Source organism: Aotus nancymaae, unplaced genomic scaffold (assembly GCF_030222135.1).
Source record: "Aotus nancymaae isolate 86718 unplaced genomic scaffold, 86718_ANA_hifiasm-v0.15.2.pri h1tg000014l, whole genome shotgun sequence".
NCBI lineage: Eukaryota > Metazoa > Chordata > Mammalia > Primates > Aotidae > Aotus > Aotus nancymaae.
This window is the reverse complement of record NW_026988425.1, coordinates 39754881-39778557: the sequence shown is the minus strand read 5'-3', so window position 1 is coordinate 39778557 and position 23677 is coordinate 39754881. Positions and strand designations below refer to the sequence as shown.

At 38.5% G+C, this 23677-nt stretch overlaps 2 protein-coding genes and 1 non-coding gene across 6 annotated transcripts in view; 2 read left to right on the top strand and 1 right to left on the bottom strand.

The window, feature by feature from the left end:
* Nucleotides 1-4081, top strand: part of PRKAA1 (protein kinase AMP-activated catalytic subunit alpha 1) — a 40200-nt gene extending 36119 nt beyond the window's left edge. For both annotated transcript variants that reach the window (XM_021671852.2, XM_064375936.1), the window contains exon 9: nucleotides 403-4081. In XM_021671852.2, the coding sequence (XP_021527527.1) occupies nucleotides 403-647 (245 nt within the window). In that variant the 3' untranslated portion in view covers nucleotides 648-4081. The remainder of the gene's footprint in view (nucleotides 1-402) is intronic.
* Nucleotides 4082-7453: 3372 nt separating this feature from the next.
* TTC33 (tetratricopeptide repeat domain 33) overlaps nucleotides 7454-23677 on the top strand; it is a 31487-nt gene continuing 15263 nt past the window's right edge. Inside the window, exons 1-3 of one of the 3 annotated variants that reach the window (XM_012460051.2) lie at nucleotides 7454-7575; nucleotides 13570-13601; nucleotides 15936-16154. In XM_012460051.2, the coding sequence (XP_012315474.1) occupies nucleotides 15937-16154 (218 nt within the window). In that variant the 5' untranslated portion in view covers nucleotides 7454-7575; nucleotides 13570-13601; nucleotide 15936. Of the gene's footprint in view, nucleotides 7576-13413; nucleotides 13437-13569; nucleotides 13602-15935; nucleotides 16155-23677 lie in introns of those variants that run through there. The other 2 variants (XM_064375935.1, XM_012460050.2) reach the window with 2 other exon arrangements.
* LOC135274937 (U6 spliceosomal RNA) lies at nucleotides 13010-13116 on the bottom strand. The gene has a single exon (XR_010342681.1). It is a non-coding gene; the product is annotated as a U6 spliceosomal RNA (small nuclear RNA).

The following is a 23677-nucleotide window of genomic DNA, read 5'->3' as shown; positions in this document are numbered from 1 at the left end:
AATAAAGTGAGGGGTTGGATGAGATGGTTTCCAGTATACCTTCCAAATTTTAAGTGCATTGATTCTATGATTTTAATATATAGGGATTAATTTTTTTGCTATAGAATAATATTTATTAATCCTTAGATTGTTAGTTTGTTGGGTTTCTTAACCTTGGATTGCAACTGATGAGTAACTATACTGTGCCCAACCTTGATTAGCCATCTTGAGAATACATACTGTATGTAAAAAAGGTGAATGGTGTAATACAGGCCCATTGCCTCTATTTTAGAAGGTATTTAGAATAAACATACTCTTGATAGCTGGCCAGTAGCCCCACTTAACGAAGCAAATTCAGTATTGTTATAAAAATTTGGGGGGTAAGGTCATAGACTATAATAAATTGAAATTCTTTTTACCCAGATGAAATTACAGAAGCCAAATCAGGGACTGCTACTCCACAGAGATCGGGATCAGTTAGCAACTATCGATCTTGCCAGAGGAGTGATTCAGATGCTGAGGCTCAAGGAAAATCCTCAGAAGTTTCTCTTACCTCATCTGTGACCTCACTTGACTCTTCTCCTGTTGACCTAACTCCGAGACCTGGAAGTCATACAATAGAATTTTTTGAGATGTGTGCAAATCTAATTAAAATTCTTGCACAATAAACCTAAAACTTTGCTTATTTCTTTGGTAGCAATAAGCATGCATAATAAGTTGTAGCCAAATGCTTCCATCTATAATCAAGTTATACATAATTATAACTGAGGACTAGCATTTTGGAATGCAATTTGCACAGGGATTGGAACATGATTAATAGTTAAAAGCCTAATATGCAGAAATCAATTAAGATCATTTTGTTGTTCATTGTGCAGTATATGTATAGCATAATATATAGGTCTCTCAGGCTCACTTGATTTTTGGCTATTTTATATTTAGTGTACACAGGGCTTTGAAATTATTAATTTACATAAAGCCTTCATATATTATTACATGTTATATATTTGCTTCATAAATTTATTCAATAAATATTTGCCTAGAATTCTCAGAGACCCTTATAGGTGATTTTGTTTTCTGGGCTCTTTAACTACTTAAATAGCTGGTATCTTCCAGCAGTAGTAACAATCTGGATAACTTCTTCCATATCCCCCCTCCTTTTTTTTTTGAGATGGAGTCTCACTCTGTCACCTAGGCTGGAGTGCAATGGCATGGTCTTGGCTCACTGCAGCCTCCACCTCCTGGATTCAAGTGATTCTCCTGCCTCAGCCTCCTGAGTAGCTGGGACTATAGGTGTGTGCCACCACACCTGGCTAATTTTTTGTATTTTTGGTAGAGAGGATGTTTTACTGTGTTGGCCAGGCTGGTCTCAAACTCCTGGCTTTGGGATCTACCCACGTCAGCCTCCCAAAGTGCTGGGATTATAGGTGCAAGCCACCGCACCCAGCCTCCATATCCCCTTTTAAAATTCTGTAGTGTATGGTAAGTCATATCAGATATCAAACCTAATTTAAATTTTATTTTAGCTTTACAAGTCCAAAAACAGAATTTATATATTCAGATACTTTAGCACTAATTTTAATCCTAAAATTTTCCCACTATATTCTGTACACAAAATGTTCTTTTTGTTACAAGAGCTGAGTTGCATATACTGTAAATAAATTATTTTTGCCAACTTCTTAAATTCCTCTGGTTCATCATGTCAGTCAGTATTGGGTATATGCAAACATTGCCAGTTATTTGATTATGTATCTTTTAAATTGATTCAGTGCATAAAGACTATCTCTTAAAATCTTGAAGTGCTCGGCTATGACTCCCCCCACCAAATTTTATTATGAAGATTTTTAAAAACAGAAAAATTGAAAAACTGGAGGGTAAGCACATGTATGTCTACCGTTAAGATTCAGCAGTTGTTAATGTTCTGTTATTTTATTCTCTATACCTATATATGTATAAAGATACAACTAGTTATGCATATATATGCATATATGTATGTGTGTATGTATATATGCTTTTTTTTCCCCTGAACCATTTGGATGTTACAGACATACTTATCACTATGAAAATACTTCAAGCATTTCCTAAAGATAATGATATTCTCCTAAAAAAACCATAATGCTACTGTGAAATTAATAATTCTCCAATATCATCTAATGAAGCCATATTTAAATGTCTGAAGTTATCCTCCGAAGTTCTTTATAGCTGATTATTTCAAACCAGGATCCAATTAAAGTTTACATATGACATTTGGTTAAAACTCTTTAGTTGGATATAACATTATTATTATTTTGATAAAATGTGGAGCAAATCAATTCTATTGATAAACGGTCACATTTGTTTTGGACTTTATTTTTTAAAAAATAAGCATTATGGGAACTGTGTAAAGGTATTTGATCTTCCTAAGGTCTCTGATTTACACTGATATTTTCTTTTTCTCATTCTTAGTAATAGCATCACACAATAGATGTAAATGAAGATTTAGTCACCTGAGATACAATTGGTATCATGTGTATGCTAATAAATTAATATTGTATCACTCATATTTGCCTTATGCTAACTTTAAGAAATTGATTTTTTTTGTATTAATCATTTTCCCATTGCAACAGAGCTATATTTTTTCTATTTTAAGAATCATATTTTAGGATGATTTTTAGCAAGTACAGTAAGGACCTGTGTAACCAGATGATGATGAACTCATGTGTCATGATAGCTTGCATAAATGGTGACTCTAGTAGATTTGACTCAAGCACTTGTAAAATCATGCACTGAATTCAGAAGAAAAATCTTGCTGCTTTTTGTCCAGGGCTTGTTCTATTCAACTTCTAGTTTGAAAGCTGTACAAAGTAATAGAAGTTCCATTTAAATATGAGTTCAAAAGTGTATTTATAACTTGTATGTGGCCCTCTCTTTAGGAGATTCTAATTTTATTTAGGGTCTCTAAATGCAGCAAATGTTCCTGATGTTAACAGAAGACTGTATTTTTAAAGTTTCAAATTTGTATATAGAATTAAGTAATGGTTCTATATAAGCTGTTGTGGGGAGAGGGGAAGAAAAGAAGGAACCAATTAAATAGGACTTTCTAAAAATTGTTAATTTTGTAAACTTTGCCTATAAGTTATTGTGATTCCTTTTAGTTACTGTGTTTTATTTTGAAAATATTTAAATATTGCACTTGTATAAATAGTATGATAAATGCACAGACAATTGCAGTAAATTCTTTTTAAGCTAGGGTATTTGAAATGACAACCTTTGGTTAAGTGTGTCAAGACTGCAACAGAATTTTCACAAAATTTTGTCGTTTGCAAATTCTTACTAATATTGAAGTGGTAAGGGAATCAATGCAAATGATTTTTAATCTTTTTTAAATTATCTTTTCAGCAATTTATATTTTTTGTGACTTTATGCAACCATATTTTTACTTTGTCTTGACAACTGAAAGATGTATAAGGTTTTTTTTTTTTTTTGCCAGAAATGTACTGTATACATAGTTTTAAATATAACAGATTTTACTGATATGTAAAAATTTTGCCATTAAAATAATTGATTTCTCACTGAGAAGAACTTTTCTACCAGGATGGGGCATATGGGAGCTTAATATATCACATCTAATTTAAAATAATTTTACTGAAATAAACTCCATTGCTTTTACTTTATTTTTTTTCTTGAGATGCTTTTGTAGTTTTTCAGAGTTTTAGATTATTTTATACAAAATCCTTTTCTTCTCTGCCCAGCACTGCTCTTTTTGATGTTGTAGTGACACCATTCACATTGAATTAATGCTTGGTAGCCTGTGGCTAGATGTAGAACTCCATGCATCTGTGTTCTGACTGGCACCTTTAGAACTTTAGAATGAAAGAAAAGTGTGTGTTGTCCAAATCTTTTTTTCCCTTAATTCCTTCCCCCATCTTCCCACCCATAATAGAAATTTTATTTCCATTGCGAGTTCTGACAAGAATGAAATTCCACATACAACTTAACTGTAATTTGTTGGTAGGTAGAAGTTAATATTTGTGGTTCATGTATATTTTGACCAAAGTATATTTAAGTATATAATTTCAATTTCTTGATTTAGAAATATGATATAATAAAGAAAAACTTCATTTATCATCTTTTACAATGTACTTACGTGTTTTGAACCTCTGGAAAAACTCAGTGAAAAAAAAAAAGGCTAAGTATCTGTGCACCTTTCTTTTTAACAATGTACTGGCTGGGCACAGTGGCTCACACTTGTAATTCCAGCACTCTAGGAGGCCGAGGTGGGTGGATCATCTGAGGTCAGGAGTTCAAGACCAGCCTGGCTAACATGGTGAAACCCCACCTCTACTGAAAATAGAAAAATTAGCTGGGTGTGGTGGTGGACGCTTGTAGTCCTACCTACTTGAGAGGCTGCGGCACGAGAACTGCTTGAACTCAGGAGGTGGAGGTTGCAGTAAGCTGAGATCATGCTACTGCACTCTAGTCTGGGCGATAGAGTGAGACTCTGTCTCAAAAAAACCCCATCAAAACAACAACAAAAAAACAATGTACCTAGAAATATAAAATATAGTACCTGACCACATTTAAGTTCTCAAACATTGTGATTTTTGTCTTGACCACCTGAGTCTTGATGTTACCTAAAAACCAACCACTTGAACAAAACATTAAGATAGCTACAACAAAAGCCAAAGCAACTATCATTTATCAGTGGGTAACCTTTGATTTAGTTAGAATCCTACTACTGTTAGAATTCAATTAGTATTAAATATTGTATCCATGTGGGATTGTTAGGTAGGGGCTTGTGCTAGATTGTTGACACTGTTATCTTTAAGACAACAAAAGAAAACTGCTAAAGAGTGTTAGGAATAGTATATAAGGTGGTATTTTTAGGGAACGTATAAATTGCTACAGGTATTTACCTTGGCTATACAAAAATTGTCCAAGAAAGTCTTGTTTGAAAAATCAGGGTATTTATTAAACTCCTATTTATTGTAAATAAACTGTTCTCTTTGCTGTAAATGCCAATAAATTATGATAAATTTCAAGGATTTTGAAAAATGATCATGTTGTCTTAAGACAGCATTAAGACATTGTATTAAACATATTAGGTGAATCAAAACCATAGACCAATCAGAGTTAGTAGAGAAGTGGTGGGTGAAGTATAAAAACTTAGCGGGAGCTACCCTTTAACAGAGTAGAGGGGATCAGGGTTAGGTTATTTGAGAGATTTAGCGAAGACCCTACTAGTTAAGGGCACAGCTTCAAGCACCATTTAGTCACTCTGCAAACTTTATTCCTTCTTATGGCTACTATGAACTAATGGTATAGTAAGTAACCATAAGATAAATCCTGCTCTGGGCATCTTGTTAGGGAGGTACATGTTTTCTTTTTTTAAGACTTTAGATGTGTACAGAAAAGTGTACAAATAAGTACTTGGCTTAATTTTCAGTGTTTCAGGTATACAGGGAACATAGCCATGTAAACCTCTAGACAGATTAAGAAACACTGCCACCAACTTACATGTCTTATAATTAATATCAGAAATGATATACTGTCACATCTGCCCTCTTCTGTAGGTAGCACAGACCAACCCTGGTACAGTGTAGGAAGGCAGTGCATAAGGATGTGAATGCCAGGAGTGAATGCCATCTTGGAGGCTGGCTACCACAGTCATGCATTGATCGTTTTCAAATACTACTGGTTCACTTATGCAGCCTGCACAAATATTGATGTATTTAAGCAAACAATGTAAATAAAAGTCACAACTGATAATCTCTCCACTGATAACAGAAAATTCTGGAGATAATTGGGAAGCTACCAAGATTATTATGGTGAATACCATTTTTTCCAAAATCATATTTTTTTTTGCCCCAAATCTTGAATTTTATCATTGGCAACACTGTCAATTGTTTTCTTTTTCCGTCCCTCCCTCTTTCTCTTTCTTTCCTGTTTTTTTTGAAGTTACAGGTTCCCTTTGTTCCTTTTCAAGAAAGGTTTGTCAAATACCCAAGTCTGAATTAACCAGTGTGTCACTCACCTTAGTAAAATTTGTGTTCCAGGAAAAAAGTATCTACTTCAGTTTATAATGCCATCTCACAATAGCTCTTCTTTGATATGTCCTACTTCAGTATGCAGCAGAAGTGCCTCGTGAGGACTTCCAAGTTTTTACAAAGAGTATTAAGAAGTGTCAGGGTGGTTATAATAAAAAGTAACTTTTACAAATTCATCAGGGATATTCTCTGGTGACAGCATTCATTTTTCCTTTTTTTTTTTTTTTGAGAGTGCGCCTCGCTCTGTCGTCCAGCCTGCACCGCAGTGGCGCAATCTTGGCTCACTGCAACCTCCGCCTCCGGGGTTCGAGTGATTCTCTTGCCTCAGCCTCCTGAGTAGCTGGAATTACAGGTGCACGTGCCATCACGCCCGGCTAATTTTTCTATTTTTTAGTAGAGATGGGGTTTCACCATGTTGGCCAGGCTAGTCTGGAACCTCGGCCTCCCAAACTGCTAGGATTAGAGGCGTGAGCCACTGCACCAGGCCTATTTTTCTTACTGTGGGCGTGTGGTGATGAAGAAGGGCTCCCAGTAAGGTTTGGTGTCATTACTGTAATTCCTGCGGAGGTGCCAGTAGCTTTTTCCACCATCAGTGCAAACATCAGCATTGTGCAGAGGGCAAATCACGTGTTCCTATTCGTATGAAAATAATTTTGGCTTTTAAAGGGTGTCAGTGACCCTCAGGACTGTCGTTGGTCGACAACAATGGTTCTCAACGGGCAGGGTGCTGGGGATGATTTTTCTTCCAGGGGAAATTTCAACCATTGGCTGTCACAGCTATGGTTGTGACATCCCGTGGACAGAGACCAGAGATACTGCTAAGCACCCTGCAATGCACAGGACACCCAGTCCCCCAACAAAGCATTATGTAGTTTGAAATGTTAACGGCGCTTAGGCTGAGAAAGCATGGCTTTACAAAAATGGGTCTTCTTTTGGGCAAGAGTTGGATAAATTAACAGTTTTGCTTACCTTTGTTACATGTGCTCATTTATTTTCAAGACATGACCCACAGCTACGTTCAGGCGGTAATTCTGCCTTTCCAGTCCAACTCACTTGTTACTTCCCACGTGAAGCCTGCGGTTCAACTTCCAGCCTCCCTGACTAGCTTCCCTGCCCCGCCGCCTCGAGCCCTTTATAACCGAGTTTGGCCTTGCTGCGTCTGGCCGACCTCATCAGCTATGCTATAAACCCCTTTGGGGCAGGAGCGTATCCTAATCCTTTGAATCACCCATCGTTTTCTCCTCATCTTGTTCTCCACTGACTGGACGCGACGCAGCAGGGTACCGCGGGGGCCGCCCCTCTCAGTGCGCTCCTCAGCCGGAGCAGTCTCATTTTCCCGCGCTCCCGCGCTGAGGTCACTCAGGCCTGCTGCTAGATGCACTACTACAAATCCCAGAAGGTCATGCGGTGGGAGCGGCCGCGGTGACTTCTGGGATTTGTGGTCCCGGAGAGGGGATTGGCGGAGGAGAAAGACTAAGAGTCGTCTTTCCTTTGCCCGATTCTGTGGACTGCTCGGACGCCCCGCGGTGGGCCAAACCCGTTTCTTAGGAAACCAGGCATCCAGGGCAGGCAGGTAGGAAGTTGGACGTGATAATTTCCGCTTCCAGTGGGTAGGAATGTAAACACGGGGCCTTGGGAGGCATTATCAGGTAACTAGGGCTGCCCGGTCGGCGGTGGAAGCTGAGGAAGTGGAGGAAAACGAGGCGGGTGGGTGCCGAGATTAGGGGAGAAAGGACCTTCGGAAATAGGAGTTGAAACCCGACAGGATCCGGCAGAGCCTGGACACTAGGTTTGGTCTCCAGGGACAAGCAAGTCTGGGGGTCGGGCCCGCTGTGGCACCTTCGCGGGGCGGCGCGGCCGCGACCTTCCCTGCGCGGTGGGAGGGGCGGGACGGAGCCGGCCGCCCCCCGCTGGAGAGGTGACTGCGGCCCCGGGCGGGCTTTGCACGTGCAGGTGACGTCCGCTGCAGCCTTTCTGAGCATTTTTATTATTGTTGACCAATGAAGGGAAAGTCGCTAATGCTGGTTATTCTCTTTCGATGGCGTTTTTGGGTAGATCGTTTCTTTGATTCCTCACCTCCGAATACCTCCTTTCAACCAGAAGGATGCTGTTGTGATTTCCTCCTGACCTTGTTCATGTAGTGGTTTTTCCCTTTGGGTGCTGCATCCTCAGACACAGTCAAGACCAGCCCTCCCTGGCGGCTGGGTAAAATGTCAAGCCATCAACAGTTATTGAGCGCCTGCTATAGGGATCATCGTACCAGTACAGGAATTTAGAATACAGCGTCGTTGTTTAGAATTGTTCTGCCATTCATGAAATAGAATCCTGTATAAAAGGTTGAATTTGTCTGGTTTCATGAGTTTAACATAAAACCGATGTGATTGTGGTTTACCCACATGGTTTCTTATTCTGGTGAAAAAATGTTAAATCTAGGATGTTGACACCTCCTGCTTCTAACTAGACTCAGGAAAGCCTCCTTCATTAAGAAGTTTTAATTTCATGTTCAGATAGTCATAGAGGAACAATAAACTCGTACGGCTTAAGATATCTGAATCAACAGAGTGTTAAATTTTCCCTTGCAAAAAGTGTTTTGTGTATGTTCTAGGATTCATACACCTTTTTAAGCCTAGCTAGGTTTTATTCTTCAACGCTTAAGTCCCCCAGGAAGCCTCAAGTGTCCCTTCTCTGATGCCATGGGATCCTTTGTTTACTCTTGTAGCACTTACCGTGTCTTGAAATTGACTGTACTCTTGTGGTTTCCAGACACTTTTGAAAAAAATATAAAACTTTGCTAATGGCCTTGATAACAGATTCATGCTTTTACACCCTAGTGGGCCCTTGATACTACTGTTTGGTATTTCTATTTATCTCTTGTTGCTTTTTCTTATCTCCGCATTGACTAATTTAGAGCTTTCCCATTTTTCTCAAGAACTCAGATCTGTTATTTTCCTTTTACTTTGAGCAGATGACTAGCCTCTGTTTCCTGGAGAAATGGGAAGCTTGGGACATGAAATTCCTCATTTTTCTTTCCCTCCATCCCTGAACTTGCCTGTATGTTTCACTCAATATTAACTCTTTTCTTTTTGTCTGAGAGGAATGTAATGTTGTCCCCCTCTTTCAGGTTAAACTTGTTGAATTTTTAGTGCCATCAGCCCTCCCACACCCTCATAACCTCATTCTGTCCTGTCCTCTGCAGCCTCTGATCTCTAGAAGATCTCAAGGGTTCTGTGGAAGAGAATGGCTCAAACACCTGAGGCAACAGTGTGTGTGGTTTTTTCAGATGTGGTTGAGAACCACCATCTTGGGCCTTAACCTATACTTGTTCCTGGCATTTATAACAGTGATTTGGGTTGAAAGATGCGGAGGGTAATCGGAGTCTGAATGACTTACTAATTTTTTTAAATGTGTGGGTCTGTTTTTCACTTTCTCCTTTCCTCCCCACCCTATCACAGCCCCTCATATAATATACAGATCTGATCAATGGATTTTTTTTTTTTTTTACTTTTTTTCCCTTGATCAATGATTTTATTATAATTTGCCTCCACTAAATACACTGGGTTTCCTTTCATATTAGTAGGGTCCTCACAGTGCCTGGGGCCTCAGATTATGAATAAAGAAATAAAGTTTCATTTGGAATCTTGAAGCCAGAAAACGTAGTCATCATTCTTGTTACTATTAGGGATAATTATAAATACAAGACTTTTATCTTGTCTTATACTGATATCTTGTGAGTCTTTCCTGATGATCTGTATCCTCTCAGGTTGTCCTCACTGTGTGCCTTCTAACTTCTGTTCCATAGTAGCCACACTTCCGTTTTCAGCCATCTTCCCCTACGATACTTACAGTCATCTCCAAACATGGGAAACTTGTTCTCCTCTATTATGATTGTCCTGGGGAGACAGTTTACATTGTCCTTATTCCCAAGCATAGTTTATAATCCATTACTCCTCCAGGTTTACAAAAAAATCTCAGTTCCTGTGGAAAGCATGTGGTTCACCTAATATCAGCCTATATATTTCTTGATTGCTGTGATTTATTGGCACTTTCTCACATTCATTAAGAACTCAGACATATGACTCACAATTTTCTTACCTCTCCAAATTCTGCCATTATCATGGGTCTTTCATGTAAATGACCTCACAGCCACCCTCACTTTTTTTCTCACCTTCCTTCTGGTTATTACAGTAATCATTTTATTGTGCTTCACGTTATTGCGTTTCATAGATACTGGGTTTTTGCACGTTGCAAGTGCACGGTAACCCTGTGTCAAGTAAGTCCTTCAGTGCCATTTGTCCAGTAGCATGTGTGTATTTAGTGTCTCTGTGCTACACTTTGGTAATTCTTGAAATATTTCGGGAGGATGGTGGGAAAAAGAAAAAAAATATGAAATATTTCAAACTTTTTTATTATTGCTATATCTGTTATGGTGATCTGTAATCAATGATTTTTGGTGTTAACAATTATAATCATTTTGGGGTGCCATGAACCATGTCCATATGAGATGGTGAATGCAATAAATTTTTATTTTGAGTGCTGTACCACCAACTGGCTAATCCCGTCACTCTTCTTCTCCTTGGGTTTCCCCATTTCCTGAGACACAACAATATTGAAATTAGGCCAGTTAATGCTACAGTGCCCTCTAAGTGTTCAAGTGAAAGGCAGAGGTACACATCTCTCATTTTAAATCAAAAGCTAGAAATGATTTTTTGTTTTGTTTTGTTTTTTTAGATGGAGTCTCACTCTGTTTCCAGGCTGGAGTGCAGTGGCCTGGAAACACTCGGCTCACTGCAACCTCCACCTCCTGGGTTCAAGTGATACTCCTGCCTCAGCCTCCTGAGTAGCTGGGATTACAGATGTGTGCCACCATGCCCAGCTAATTTTTGTAGTTTTAGTAGAGATGGAGTTTCACCATGTTGGCCAGGATGGTCTCAATCTCTTGACCTTGCGATCTGCCCACCTCAGCCTCCCAAAGTGCTGGGATTACAGGCATGAGCCACCATGTCTGGCCTAGAAATGATTTTAGGAAGACATGTCGAAAGGCAATATAGGCTGAAAGCTAGGCCTCTTGCACCAGTTAGCCAAGTGGTGAATGAAAGGAAAAGTTTTTCAATGAAATTGAAAGTGCTACTTCAGTAAACACATAAATGTTAAGAAAGCAAAACAGCTTTATTGCTGATACGGAGAAGCTTTGAGTGGTCTATATAGAGCAAACCAGCCACAATATTCCCTTAAGCAGGAGCCTAATTTAGAGCAAGGCTCTAACTCTCTTCAGTTCTGTGAATGCTGAGAGAGGTGAAGAAGCTGCCAAAGCAAAGTTCGAAATTGTAAGAGGTTCATTTATGAGGTTTAAGAAGCCATTTTCATAACATGAAAATGCAAAGTAAAGCAACAAATGCTGTTGTTATCCAGAAAAGATCTAGCTAAGATAATTGATGAAGTTGGCTATACTAAACAAGATTTTCAGTGTAGATGAAACAGCCTTCTATTGGAATAATATGCTCTCTGGGACTTTCATAGCTGCAGAGAAGTCAATGCCTGGCTTTAAAGCATCAGAAGACAGGGTGACTCCTTTGTGAGGGCTAATGTAACTGGAACTTTAAATTGAAGTCAGTGTCTATTTACCATTCTTAAAATTCTATTGCCCTTGAGAATTATACTAAATGTACTTTGCTTGTGTTCTATAAATGGAACAGCAAAGCCTGGATGATGGCAGACCTGTTTACAGCATGTTTTACTGAATATTTTAAGCCCACTGTTGAGACCTGCTCATGAAGAAAAGATTCCTTTCATAATATTAGTGCATCAGAGAGTTCTGAGGGAGATGTACAAGGAGATTTATGTTTTCATGGTTGTTAACACAGTGTCTATTCCGCAGCCCATGGCTCAAGGAGTAATTTTGACTTTCAAGTCTTACTATTTAAGAAATACATTTTGTAAGACTATGGCTACCGTAGATAGTGATTCTTTTGATTCATTTGGGCAAAGTCAATTGAAAACTTTCTGGAAAGGATTCTAATTCTAGATAACTGTTAAGAATATTTGTGATTCATGGGAGGTGGTCAAAATATCAACATTAATAGGAATTTGGAAGAAGTTGATTCCAACCTTCATAGATAACTTTGAGGGGTTCAAGACTTCAGTGGAGGAAATAACTGCAGATGTGGTGGAAATAGCAAGAGAGCTCAAATTAGAAGTGGAGCCTGAAGATGTGACTGAGTTCCTGCAATCTCATGATAAAATTTAAAACGATGAAGACTTATTCTTAGGGATGAGCAAAGAAAGTGGTTTCTTGAGATGCAATCTACTGCTGGTGAAGATGCTGTTAACACTGTTGAAATGACAGCAAAGGATTTAGAGTACATTACATAAACTTAGTTGATAAAGCAGTGGCAGGGTTTGACAGTATCGACTCCAATTTTGAAAGAAGTTCTTCTATGGGTAAAATGCTACCAAATAGGATTGCATGCTACAGGAAATGTTTTTTGTGAAAGGTAGAGTCAGTTGATGCAGCAAACTTTATTACTTCATTGCTGTCTTTTTATATTTTTGAGACAGAGTTTTACCCTGTCTCCCAGGGTGCCAGGGTGGAGTCCATTGCGTGATCATGGCTCACTGCAACTTCAACCTCCTGGGCTCAGGTGATCTTCCTGCCTCAGTCTCCTCAGTAGGTGGGATTACATACAGATGTGTACCATCATGCCTGACTAGTTTTTTAAAAAAAAATTTTGTAGAGGTGAGGTTTTTCTGGTCTCGAACTCCTGGGTTCAAGCTCTCCACCTGCCTCGGCCTCCCAAACTGCTAGGATTACAGCTGTGAGCCAACATGCCTGGACATTGTTGTCTTGTTTCAAGAAATTGTCACAGCCACCCTAGCCTTCAATAACCACCACCCTGATCAGTCAGCAGCCATCAACATTGAGGAAAAACTCTCCATCAGTAAAAAAAATTAGGACTTACTGAGGGTTCAGATGATCATTAGCATTTCTTAGCAATAAAACATATATATATATTTTAATGGAATGCTTCACGAATTTGCGTGTCATCCTTGCGCAGGGGCCATGCTAATCTTCTCTGTATTGTTCCAGTTTTAGTATATGTGCTGCCGAAGCGAGCACAGCAATAAAATATTTTTAAATTAAGGCATATAATTTTTTTTTGTTTGTTTTTTTGAGACTGGAGTGCAGTAACGTGATCTCAGCTCACTGCAACTTCTGCCTCCTGGGTTCAAGCGATTCTTCTGCCTCAGCCTCCTGAGTAGTGGGATTACAGGTGCGCACCACCACGTCCAGCTAAATTGTGTATTTTTAGTAGAGAAATATTAAAATGAGTTTCACCATGTTAGTCAGGCTAGTTTCGAACTCCTGACCTTGTGATCTGCCCACCTCGGCCTCTCAAAGTGCTGGGACTACAGGCATGAGCCACCGCACCTGGCAAGGCATGTACATTTTAAAATATATGATGCTACAACACTTAATAGACTATAGTATAATATAAACATAAATTTTATATGCATAGGGAAACCAAAACATTGTGTGACCCACTTTTTGTCATTATTTGCTTTATTGCAGTGGTCTGGAACTGACTGTGCAACAACTCTGAGGTAGGCCTGTACTTACATATCACTTAACCATGTGCGTCAGTAACAAAGATTTTGATACCTGCTCGAACTTATTCACGATTTCATTTCTTTTCCTCCCATACTCCCACAGTGCCCATTCTTTGGTAGTTTCATAAATCCCTCTGGTTCATTTCATTTCTTTTCTTTTTTTGGTTCATTGCTTTTTTTCTCTGTTTCTCTAGTTGATCATTTGATCAAAATCTCCTTTTTATACAATTTATATACAATTCCTGGTGTTTCTCAGTATCTTGAAAACCGTCTATACAACTAGTAAATTTTTGGATCCCTCCGTTAATCTCTTCTCTAAATAAATATTCGTTGAATTATTTCAGGATTTCCTTTAACTTTGTTTTATCAATTATCCTCTCTTTATTTCTTACATTTGTATATCATTGAAGATTTACAGAGCAGTTCAACATCTATTATTTTTAAATTTACCCAATAATTTTGTGAGTTAAGTCATTTACCAAGTTTGAATCTTTTAAAACCTTTTTATCATGGAAAATTTTAACGCATATGAAAGGAAAGAGAAAAGTACGATGAACACTATATACTCATCACTCAACTTCATTAGTTATCAATTAAAAGCAATCTAACTTCACCTATATTTTCCCTTCCACTGCACTCCCAACCTCCTATTACTTTGAAACAATTCCTAGATGTCATATAATTTCATATGGAATATTTCAGTTTGTATTCCTAAAAGCTAAGGGTTCTTTTTATAAACATAACTACAATACCATTATCACACCAAAGAAATAATGGCAGTAATTGGCTGGGGGCATAGGCTCATGCCTGTAATCCTAGCACTTTGGGAGACTGAGGTTGGCAGATCACCTGAGGTCAGGAGTTTGAGACCAGCCTGACTAAAAAAGTGAAACCCCTTTTCTACTAAAAATACAAAAAATTAGCCAGGCATGGTGGCGTGTACCTGTAATCCCGGCTGCTTGGAAGAATCGCTTGAACCCAGGAGGTAGAGGTTGCAGTGAGCCGAGGTTGTGCCATTGTACTCCAGCCAGAGAAATAAGAGTGAAACTCCATCTCTCTCTTTTTTTCTTTTATTTACTAGCTTGCTTTTGAAACTCCATCTCAAAAATAAAAAAATTAAAAAAAATAATTTTTTAATATCATCAAATATCAAATCAGTGTTCTCATTCCTCCTATTTCATAAATGTTTCCTTCTGGCCAGGTGGGTGGCTCACTCCTGTAATCCCAGTGCTTTGGGAGGCTAAGGCGGGCGGATCATCTGAGGTCAGGAGTTCAAGATCAGCCTGGCTAACATGGTGAAACACCGTCTCAGCTAAAAGTACAAAAAATTAGCCAGGCGTGGTGATGTGCGCCTGTAATCCCAGCTACTTGGGAGGCTGAGGCAGGAAAATCACTCGAACCCAGGAGGCGGAGGTTGCAGTGAGCTGAGATCGCGCCATTGCACTCTAGCTTGGGCAACAAGTGTGAAACTTTGTCTCAAAAAACAAAAAACAACAACAAAAAACCCAGGTTTTCTTCTCATTGGCTTTTTTGAATCAGGAGTGAAATAAGTTTCACACATTATGTTGGTATGTCTCTTTTTTTTTTTTTTTTTTTTTTTTTTTTTGAGACAGAGTCTCTCTCTATTGCCAGGCTGGAGTGCAGTGCCGCTATCCCAGCTCACTGCAACTTCCGTTTTCTGGTTTCAAGCAATTCTGCCTCAGCCTCCCAAGTAGCTGGGACTGCAGACACGCACCGTCACGCCTGGCTAAATTTTTTTTGTATTTTTAGTAGAGACGGGGTTTCACCCTGTTGGCTAGGATGGTCCTCGGTCTCTTGACCTCGTGATCCGCTCGCCTTGGCCTCCCAAAGTGCTGGGATTACAGGCGTGAGCCACTGCACCCGGCCGGTTAATATGTCTCTTTACCGTCTCTTAATCTAGGGGTTACCTCCCTTTCTCTTCTTTTTCTCCTGGCAGTTTATTTCTTGAAGAAACTAGCTTTATTTTTCTTTAGTTTTTGTTTTTTGCTATGTGCATCTCTGATGTGTTACTGAGTATGCTTCACTTTATCCCATATTTCTTATAAAATGATAGAGACCTGATTTAATTCAGAGTTAAGTTTTGTAGGAGTACTTAGTTCATGGGTGGCGTGCCACTTCCATCAGGAGATGTGTGATGTTCATTTTTCTTTCTTAGCGATGTTAGTGGGCATTGATGATTATTGCCTAGAACCACTAATTAGAAAAATGGTGATAGTCTACTCCAATTATTTTTTCTTTCCCTATTGGTTGGAGTACTTCTATAAGAGACTGAGTTAATTTTAAAGCTGTTTCTTTGTAATTTTCCAGAATGGCTTCCTTTGGGTGGAAGAGGAAAATTGGCGAGAAGGTCTCAAAGGTCACTTCCCAGCAGTTTGAAGCTGAAGCTGCTGATGAGAAGGATGTAGTCGACAACGATGAAGGGAACTGGCTTCATGCCATTAAACGTAGGAAAGAAATTCTTGAAGGCTGTGCTGAGAAAAGTAAACAGCTGAAGGACGAAGGAGCCAGTTTGGCTGAAAATAAAAGGTATGTATTTAGAGTTTTTTTAAATGGAGAACAGCTTGCATTTTCTAGCTCACTGTCAGTAATGGGATGAAGATTCCAAATTTGATAAATTCATGTTTTTAAAATATATTCAAGGTGCTAAATCAATCAAAGAAATAAAGTGTTTCAAAGTCACCTAAGAAATGAAAGTCTGTAAAATAGTTTCCAGGATGCTAATTATGTCTGCTTTGCCATCATTTTTGTTGTGCCTAAAGTGATTGGTCAGTAAAAGGTGGTCTTACCACTTTCTGCATATGATATTATGTACCAGGTAAATTAGGCATTTCCTGAATAGCTTTGAGGGCACATACATAAAAAAATAGGTGTTTAGTTATTCTTTGCCATTTACTTCTTATATACTTCAGTAAATATGACTTGGTTTACAGGAATTTGATAATAGCTTCATTTATTTTTAGCCCTTCCTTACCTAAGTTGTTTTACTGTTCCTATATGCACCTGTCTCTTTTCTCTTTTTTCCTTTTCTCTTTTTCTTACTTTTTAATTCCTTTTCTCCGTTTTCTGCTTAGATTTTTAAGAGGGGCCAAAAATCATTTTTCAGTAGTCAGTGGGGAAAAGACAAATTTTTTAGTAGATTCTGTTCAGAAAACTGAATTACTACATAGAGGAAAACAAAAGTGGATCTGTATCTAATACGATGTAAAAAGATAGAACCTAGAGGGATTAAAAATTTGTGAAAGGTAAAACTATGTAGTTAAATGAAGAAAATATAGAATGGTATCTTTATAATCTTTGGTGGAAAAGGCCTTTTTTTAATTTAGAAAAAATTTCAAATCTATTAAAGAACAGTACAACTGGCTGGGTACAGTAGCTCATACTACTAATCCCAGCACTTTGGGAGGCCAAGGTGGGAGGATTGCTTGAGCTCAGGGGTTTGAGGCCAAGGTGAGTTTTGTTATCTGAAATAAAAAACTGAACAGTTATACTAGTCTGGGTCCTTCTAGAAACATATGCCAAGACTAGATTAAACATGCAAAGATTTCATTAGGAGAATCACTGTATGAGAGAACATGGGGTGGGAACTGAGTGTGGGAGAGCTATGCTTGCTTGTCTAACCCCCAGTGGAGGGGAGAGGGAGGGGAGGTTGGATGGAAATGTCTTAGGCTGTCATGTAATTTAAAGAAATTTGTACAATACCTTGGAAGGTCTTCAAGTCAGAGTTGTCCCTCATCGGAGTCCCATGCCCCTCAGGAATAGCTGTTCTTATTTCTGCTACTTTCAGTTAATGTGGAGAAAAGCCGTTGAGATATTTATTCTTGCTGATATGTGGCCATGGATTTCAGAGTGTAGCGGCTGAGGTCAGCTGGAGGTCTATGCAAGATAATGGAATGACATCATTAAAGTTTTGAAGGGAAGTAAAATTGCCAACATAGAATTCTTTGTATCACAAAAATAATCTTTCAGAAATGAAAGCAAAATGACTTTGTCAGACAAACAAAAGCTAAGATAGCCCATTACCAGTAGGCCTGCACTTCAAGAAATATTAAAAGAAATTCTCTAGGTGGAGGGAAAATCATACCAGACAGAAATCTGTATCTAAGTAAATAATGAAAGGGTTCTAGAAGTAGTAAACATAACATGTGGGTAAGTATGAAGACTGATATAAAAAAATGTTAAATTCTTTAAAAAGATAATTGACATTAAATAACATCAACATTTTGCAAAGTTATATAGCAGTAAAATATATAACAATTGTAATAGAAAGCATGAAGGGATAAATGGAATTATATTGCTATTAGGCTGTTATGTTGTATACAAATGGATTGTTATTCCAACTAGACCCTAGAGGAACCATTAAAAAATAATAAAAGGCTTGTAAGCCAATAATGGAGGTAAAATAAAGCAATTGGAAACTGAATTCTTTTTTCAAAAAAGCACCATTTGTAGTATTATTACCAACTCTAAAATTATCTGGAAAAAAATTCAGCAAAACATGTATAACAACTACTTGTTGGGCCAGGCATGGTGGCTCACTCCTATAATCCCAGCACTTTGGGAGGCCAAGGCAGGCAGATCATGAGGTCAGGAGATTGAGATCAGCCTGACCAACATGGTGAAACCCCATCTCTACTAAAAATACAAAAACTAGCCAGGCATGGTGGTGTGCACCTGTAATCCCAGCTATTCAGGAGGCCGACTCAGAAGAATCGCTTGAACCCAGAAGGTGGAGGTTGCAGTGATCTGAGATTGCGCCACTGCACTCCAGCCTGGGTGACAGAGTGAGACTCTGCCTCAAAAAACAAAACAAAACAAAGAACTGTTATGTTGAAAACTACAAAATGTTGCTGATATTTTAAAAGACCTAAATAAATCAGTAAATATACACTGTGTTTGTGTTAGTTTGTCTTGCACTGCTATAAACAAATACTTGAGACAGGGTAATTTATAAAGAAAACAGGTTTAATTGGCTCATGGTTCTGCGGGCTGTATAGGAAGCATAATGCTGGCATCTGCTCAGCTTCTGGAGAGGTCTCAGGAAAGCTATAATCATGGCAGAAGGCAAAGAGGGGAGCCAGGCTTCACATGGCTGGAGCAGGTGGAAGAGAGAGAGTGGTGGGAGTGCTACACACTTTTAAGCAACCAGATCTTGCAATAACTCACTATCATGAGAACTGTACCAAGAGGGAAATCTGTCCCCGTGCTCCAATCACCTCCCATCAGGCCCCACCTTTAACATTGGGGATTACAATTTGACATGAGATTTGGGTGGGGATACAGATCCATGGTTTGGATCTGTATCAGTCTGAATCAATGCTCATATTTTGGAAGACTGTATTTTGTTGATATATCAGTTCTCCCAAAATTGATCTGTAAACTCAATGCAATTCCAATCAAAAATCCCAGCAAGCTTTCTTTTGAGATAATTGACAAGCTTATTCTAAAATTCATATGGAAAAGCAAAGACTCTGAACTAGCCAAAATAATTTTATGAAATAAAACATACTTAGGGAACTTACATTACTTAATTTCACCCCTTACTGCATTTTTGAATGTCATACCTTTATAGCACTAGTGTAAAGATAGACATACGTGGATCAATGAAAATAATATGTGATATAGAAATGACTCACATGAATGTGGTCAGTTGATACAAATGAAAACTTTTGGTTTTTTTTTTTGAGACGGAGTCTCGCTCTTGTTACCCAGGCTGGAGTGCAATGGCGCGATCTCGGCTCACCGCAACCTCCGCCTCCTGGGTTCAGGCAATTCTCCTGCCTCAGCCTCCTGAGTAGCTGGGATTACAGGCACGCGCCACCGTGCCCAGCTAATTTTTTTGTATTAGTAGAGACGGGGTTTCACAGTGTTGACCAGGATGGTCTCGATCTCTTGACCTCGTGATCCACCCGCCTCGGCCTCCCAAAGTGCTGGGATTACAGGCTTGAGCCACCGCGCCCGGCCCGAAAACTTTTGGTTTTTAAAAGGTGTAATTGAGAACATGAGAAGTCAGACCACAGACTGGGAGAAAATATTTCCAGTGCATGTATCTGACATAGGACTTGTTTTCAGAATATAGAAGAACTCTTATAACTCAGTAGGAAGAAAACAAACTATTCATGTAAAGAATGGGTAAAAAGTTGGAGTAGATGCTTCACAAAAGTAGATATATGAATTGCCAAGAAGCATACAAAAAGCTGTTCAACATTATTAGTCATCAAGAAATTTCAAATTAAAACCACAATGAGATACTATTACTTAGCTACTAGAATGCTAACATTTTTGAAAAGATTGACAATATCAAGTATTGGCAAAGATGTGGAGCAAGTGAAACTTTTTACATTGCTCATGAAAATATAAAATAGCTTTACCTCCTTGGCAAACTGGCTGTTTCAAATAGTTATTTCATTTCATTTCATTGTTTTTCAGTTTTGAGATGCCCAGGCTGGGCTGCAGAGGCATGATCTCTGTTCATGGCAACCTTCATCTTCTGGGTACGAGCAATTCTCCTACCTCAGCCCCCTGAGTAGTTGGAATTACAGACACGTACCACCACACTCATCTAATTTTTGTATTTTCATCACATAGGCCAGCCTTGTCTCGAACTTCTGACCTCCAGTGATCTGCCTGCTTCATCTTCCCAAAGTGCTGGGATTAAAGGCGTGAGCCACTGTGCCTGGCCTGTTTCACATAAAGTTAAATATACACTTTTCTGTACAATCTCACAGTTTTATTCCTAGATACTAACTCAAAAGAAATGAAACATATATCCCAACAAAGACTGTTCCAACAATGTTTCTAGCAGCTTTATTCATCATGTCCGTGAACTGGGACAATGTAATGCCCACCAGCAGGTGAATGAATGAATAAATTGCTGTATATCCATACAATAGTATTCTACTGAACAATAAAAAGAAATGATTGACATCTCGAAAACTTTATGCTAAGAGAAAGAAGTCAGGAAGAGTACATACCGTCTGATTCCAATTTTATAACTCTGTCTAAAGACAAATTAATCTATAGTGACAGAAAAAATCAATAGTTGTCTGGCGTCATCAGTTGGGGTAGGTTTCCTGAGAAAGGGGCATAGAGAACTTTTTAGATTGACAAAAATGTTCTTTATTGTGATGGTTGTGGTTATATTTACATGAGTGTATACATTTCTTAAAACTCATCAAAAAGTATGCTTAAAGGGGGTACATTTTTTGGTATTTTAATTACACACCAGTAAATTTGATTAAAAAAACAAAGTTGAGTGCTTGTCAAATGTAAAATAATTCTACATTTGTTTCATATATCTTTATGTTCATGATGTATTTGTGTTATGAATTTTTTGTTATTTTGCAAGGTAATTGATAGATAAGATAATTTAGATTTCAGTAAAATTTCGAATCTGGATATTATGTATTTTGGGGTCTTGATTATTTTATCACCCTGTCAGTCTTCTCAGCCTTCTTTAGTAACTCTTGTGCACCACTTGTAGGATAGTAGCAGAAGTCAGCAGTCTTTTTTTTTTTTTTTTTGAGATGGAGTCTTGCTTCATTGTTCAGGTGGCTGGACTGCGGTGGCATGATCTTGGCTCGCTGCAACTCTGCCTCTCAGGTTCAAGTGATTCTCGTGCTTCAGCCTCCCAAGTAACTGGGACTGCAGGTGTGCGCCACCACACCTGGCTAATGTTTTGTATTTTTAGTAGAGATGAGGTTTTGCCATGTCTAGGCTGGTCTTGAACTCCTGAGCTCAGGGCCCACTTCAGCCTCCCGAAGTGTTGGGATTACAGGTGTAAGCCACCATGTTCAACCTTGAGTGGTTTTTAAATTCAGAAGTTTTACCTTAAAGTATTCATGATTCTTTTAAACAAAAATCTGGTTTACTCTTCTACCCAGCCCCCAAGTAATTTTGGTGCTTAATAGAGACAGTTTAGTGAGTACAGTGGTTAAGAGTGTAGATTTTGAAGTCAGATTACCTCCATTTGAATCCCAACTTTATCATTTCTATCTACATAAACTTTGGGCAGTCATTCTTTGTCAATTTCTACCTCATAGGTCAAATGGTGATACATATCTCATAGAATTTTGAAAGATTGAAGAGCAAAATCCATGTGAAAGAGCATGCCACCTAGCACCCAACAAGCACCAAGTGAATGTACTTTAGATATAATATTTTAGGATTTTATGTATTATTGGTATATTTCCTGTAGTAGTAATTTTTTTTTGTAAGTTGTTTTATTCAAATGTCTTTTTCTAGAATTAATACAAACTGAGTTATACCTTCTTAAGAGTCACCGTGTTGGTCTCAACTTTGAAATGTTGGCTTTTAAAGTTTCAGCCACTAGATGGTGATATTTGACTGTCTAGCTAACTGGCCTAATTTTTCTGTTAGAATCAGCGTGTATGTGTATGAAGCAGGGATATAAATTAGAATTTACCGTGCATTTTGTTTTTTGTCTAGAAAAGTATACCTACCAATGTAAATTTGAGGGTGATCTTGCTGTGTGATCCACATTCTACAGATTACCCGCATCAGTATATTTAATAACAATGGTTTGCCTCATGTTGTGTGGACAAAAATAGATACAATCCGTGTAGAATGATTTTATTTTCTTACCAACACATCTTCCAACCTTACTGTATTTGTGCCCATACTATCTGTCATCATTCCATTGTAATGAAGTGCACTGCTCTTATAAAAGGCCTACCACTCCACTTTACTCTAGACCCCTTCCCTTTGTGCCTTCTCAGGATCACAATCTAAAATTGTCCTCTCATTTTTATATCTTCTGTTTCTCCTTTTCTCTCAGTTTCTTCTCACTGGCATGCAAACATACCCTGGTAACATCCATTTAAAAAGCTTCTCCCCAAAAGCTGTGCCATTTCTCTGCTGGCCCTGGACTACAAACTCCATTTCTTGATGAACCATCCAGTAAGATTTCTGTACCCATGAATCCACTGAAACTGCTTTTGTAAAGGTTATCAATGACCTCCATGTTGTCAAATCCAGTCATCACTTCTCTATTCTCATTTATGTGCTTCTCATCATTCAGCATAGGTGACCATGCTCTTCTTAAATACACGGCTCTCTCATCTTCTGCACCGCCATGCTATCATGCTTTTCCTTGTCTCCATGTCCACTCCTTTTTAATCTTTGCTTGTTCCTTTCCTTTTGCTGTCCAGATCAACAATCATCTGTGTTTATTTCTGGAGCTGTTGCCAGCTTAACACAGGCCTTGTATTTATTCTTCTTTCTTCCTGCCTTACTTCTGTTATTCCCTAACTCTTGATTCTCTGGGATCCTACCCACTCAACAAAGATTTAGCCAGTAAACTTTGGCCTCAGGCTCTGTTTTCCAGGGAACCCAAATTATCCCGGATTTCTTTTTTTTTTTTTCCACTCATTATACCAAGTCTAAATTGAGTTAATTTTCTCTTTTTAGCATATTGTAAATCTTTTTTCCCTTTTCTGTTTTCACTGCTGCTCTCCTTTTCTATGGTTATCTCATACCTAAATTACTTCGGTTGTCTTATGTCTAGCCTCCCTGTATACATTTTTATACCCTTACAGTCTATTCTTCTCCTTAGGGCCTAACTGATCTTTTAAAAATGTAAGTCAATAATTCATGTCTCACTGTTGCATACAAATTCTATGAATTCTCTATCACAGATACAATTAAATCCATATGCATAACTATGGCTTATTGTATTCTCTGTGATCATAGCTTCAGTCCACCTCTCTGACCTGTCACTTCCCTTCCTCTCTGGTTTTATTTCATTTCCACAAAACATGGTTTGGTCCTGCCCCAGGTTCTTCCCTTTGCCTGGAATGCACTTTCTCCAGATTTTCAGTTGTCTAACTACTTTTTGTCACTCAGGTCTCAGCTTGAATGTGTTCCTAGGAAGACTTTTCCTGGTCACCCATTCTGAGTAGCCACTTGGTCACTCCCTATCACATTCTTCATTTGTCTTTTATCATGGCACTTGTATTTTAACTTGTTGTCTTTCTATCCCTGTCCCCTTCTAATACGCATACACTTTAGAAAGTAAGATCTAGAAGGATAAC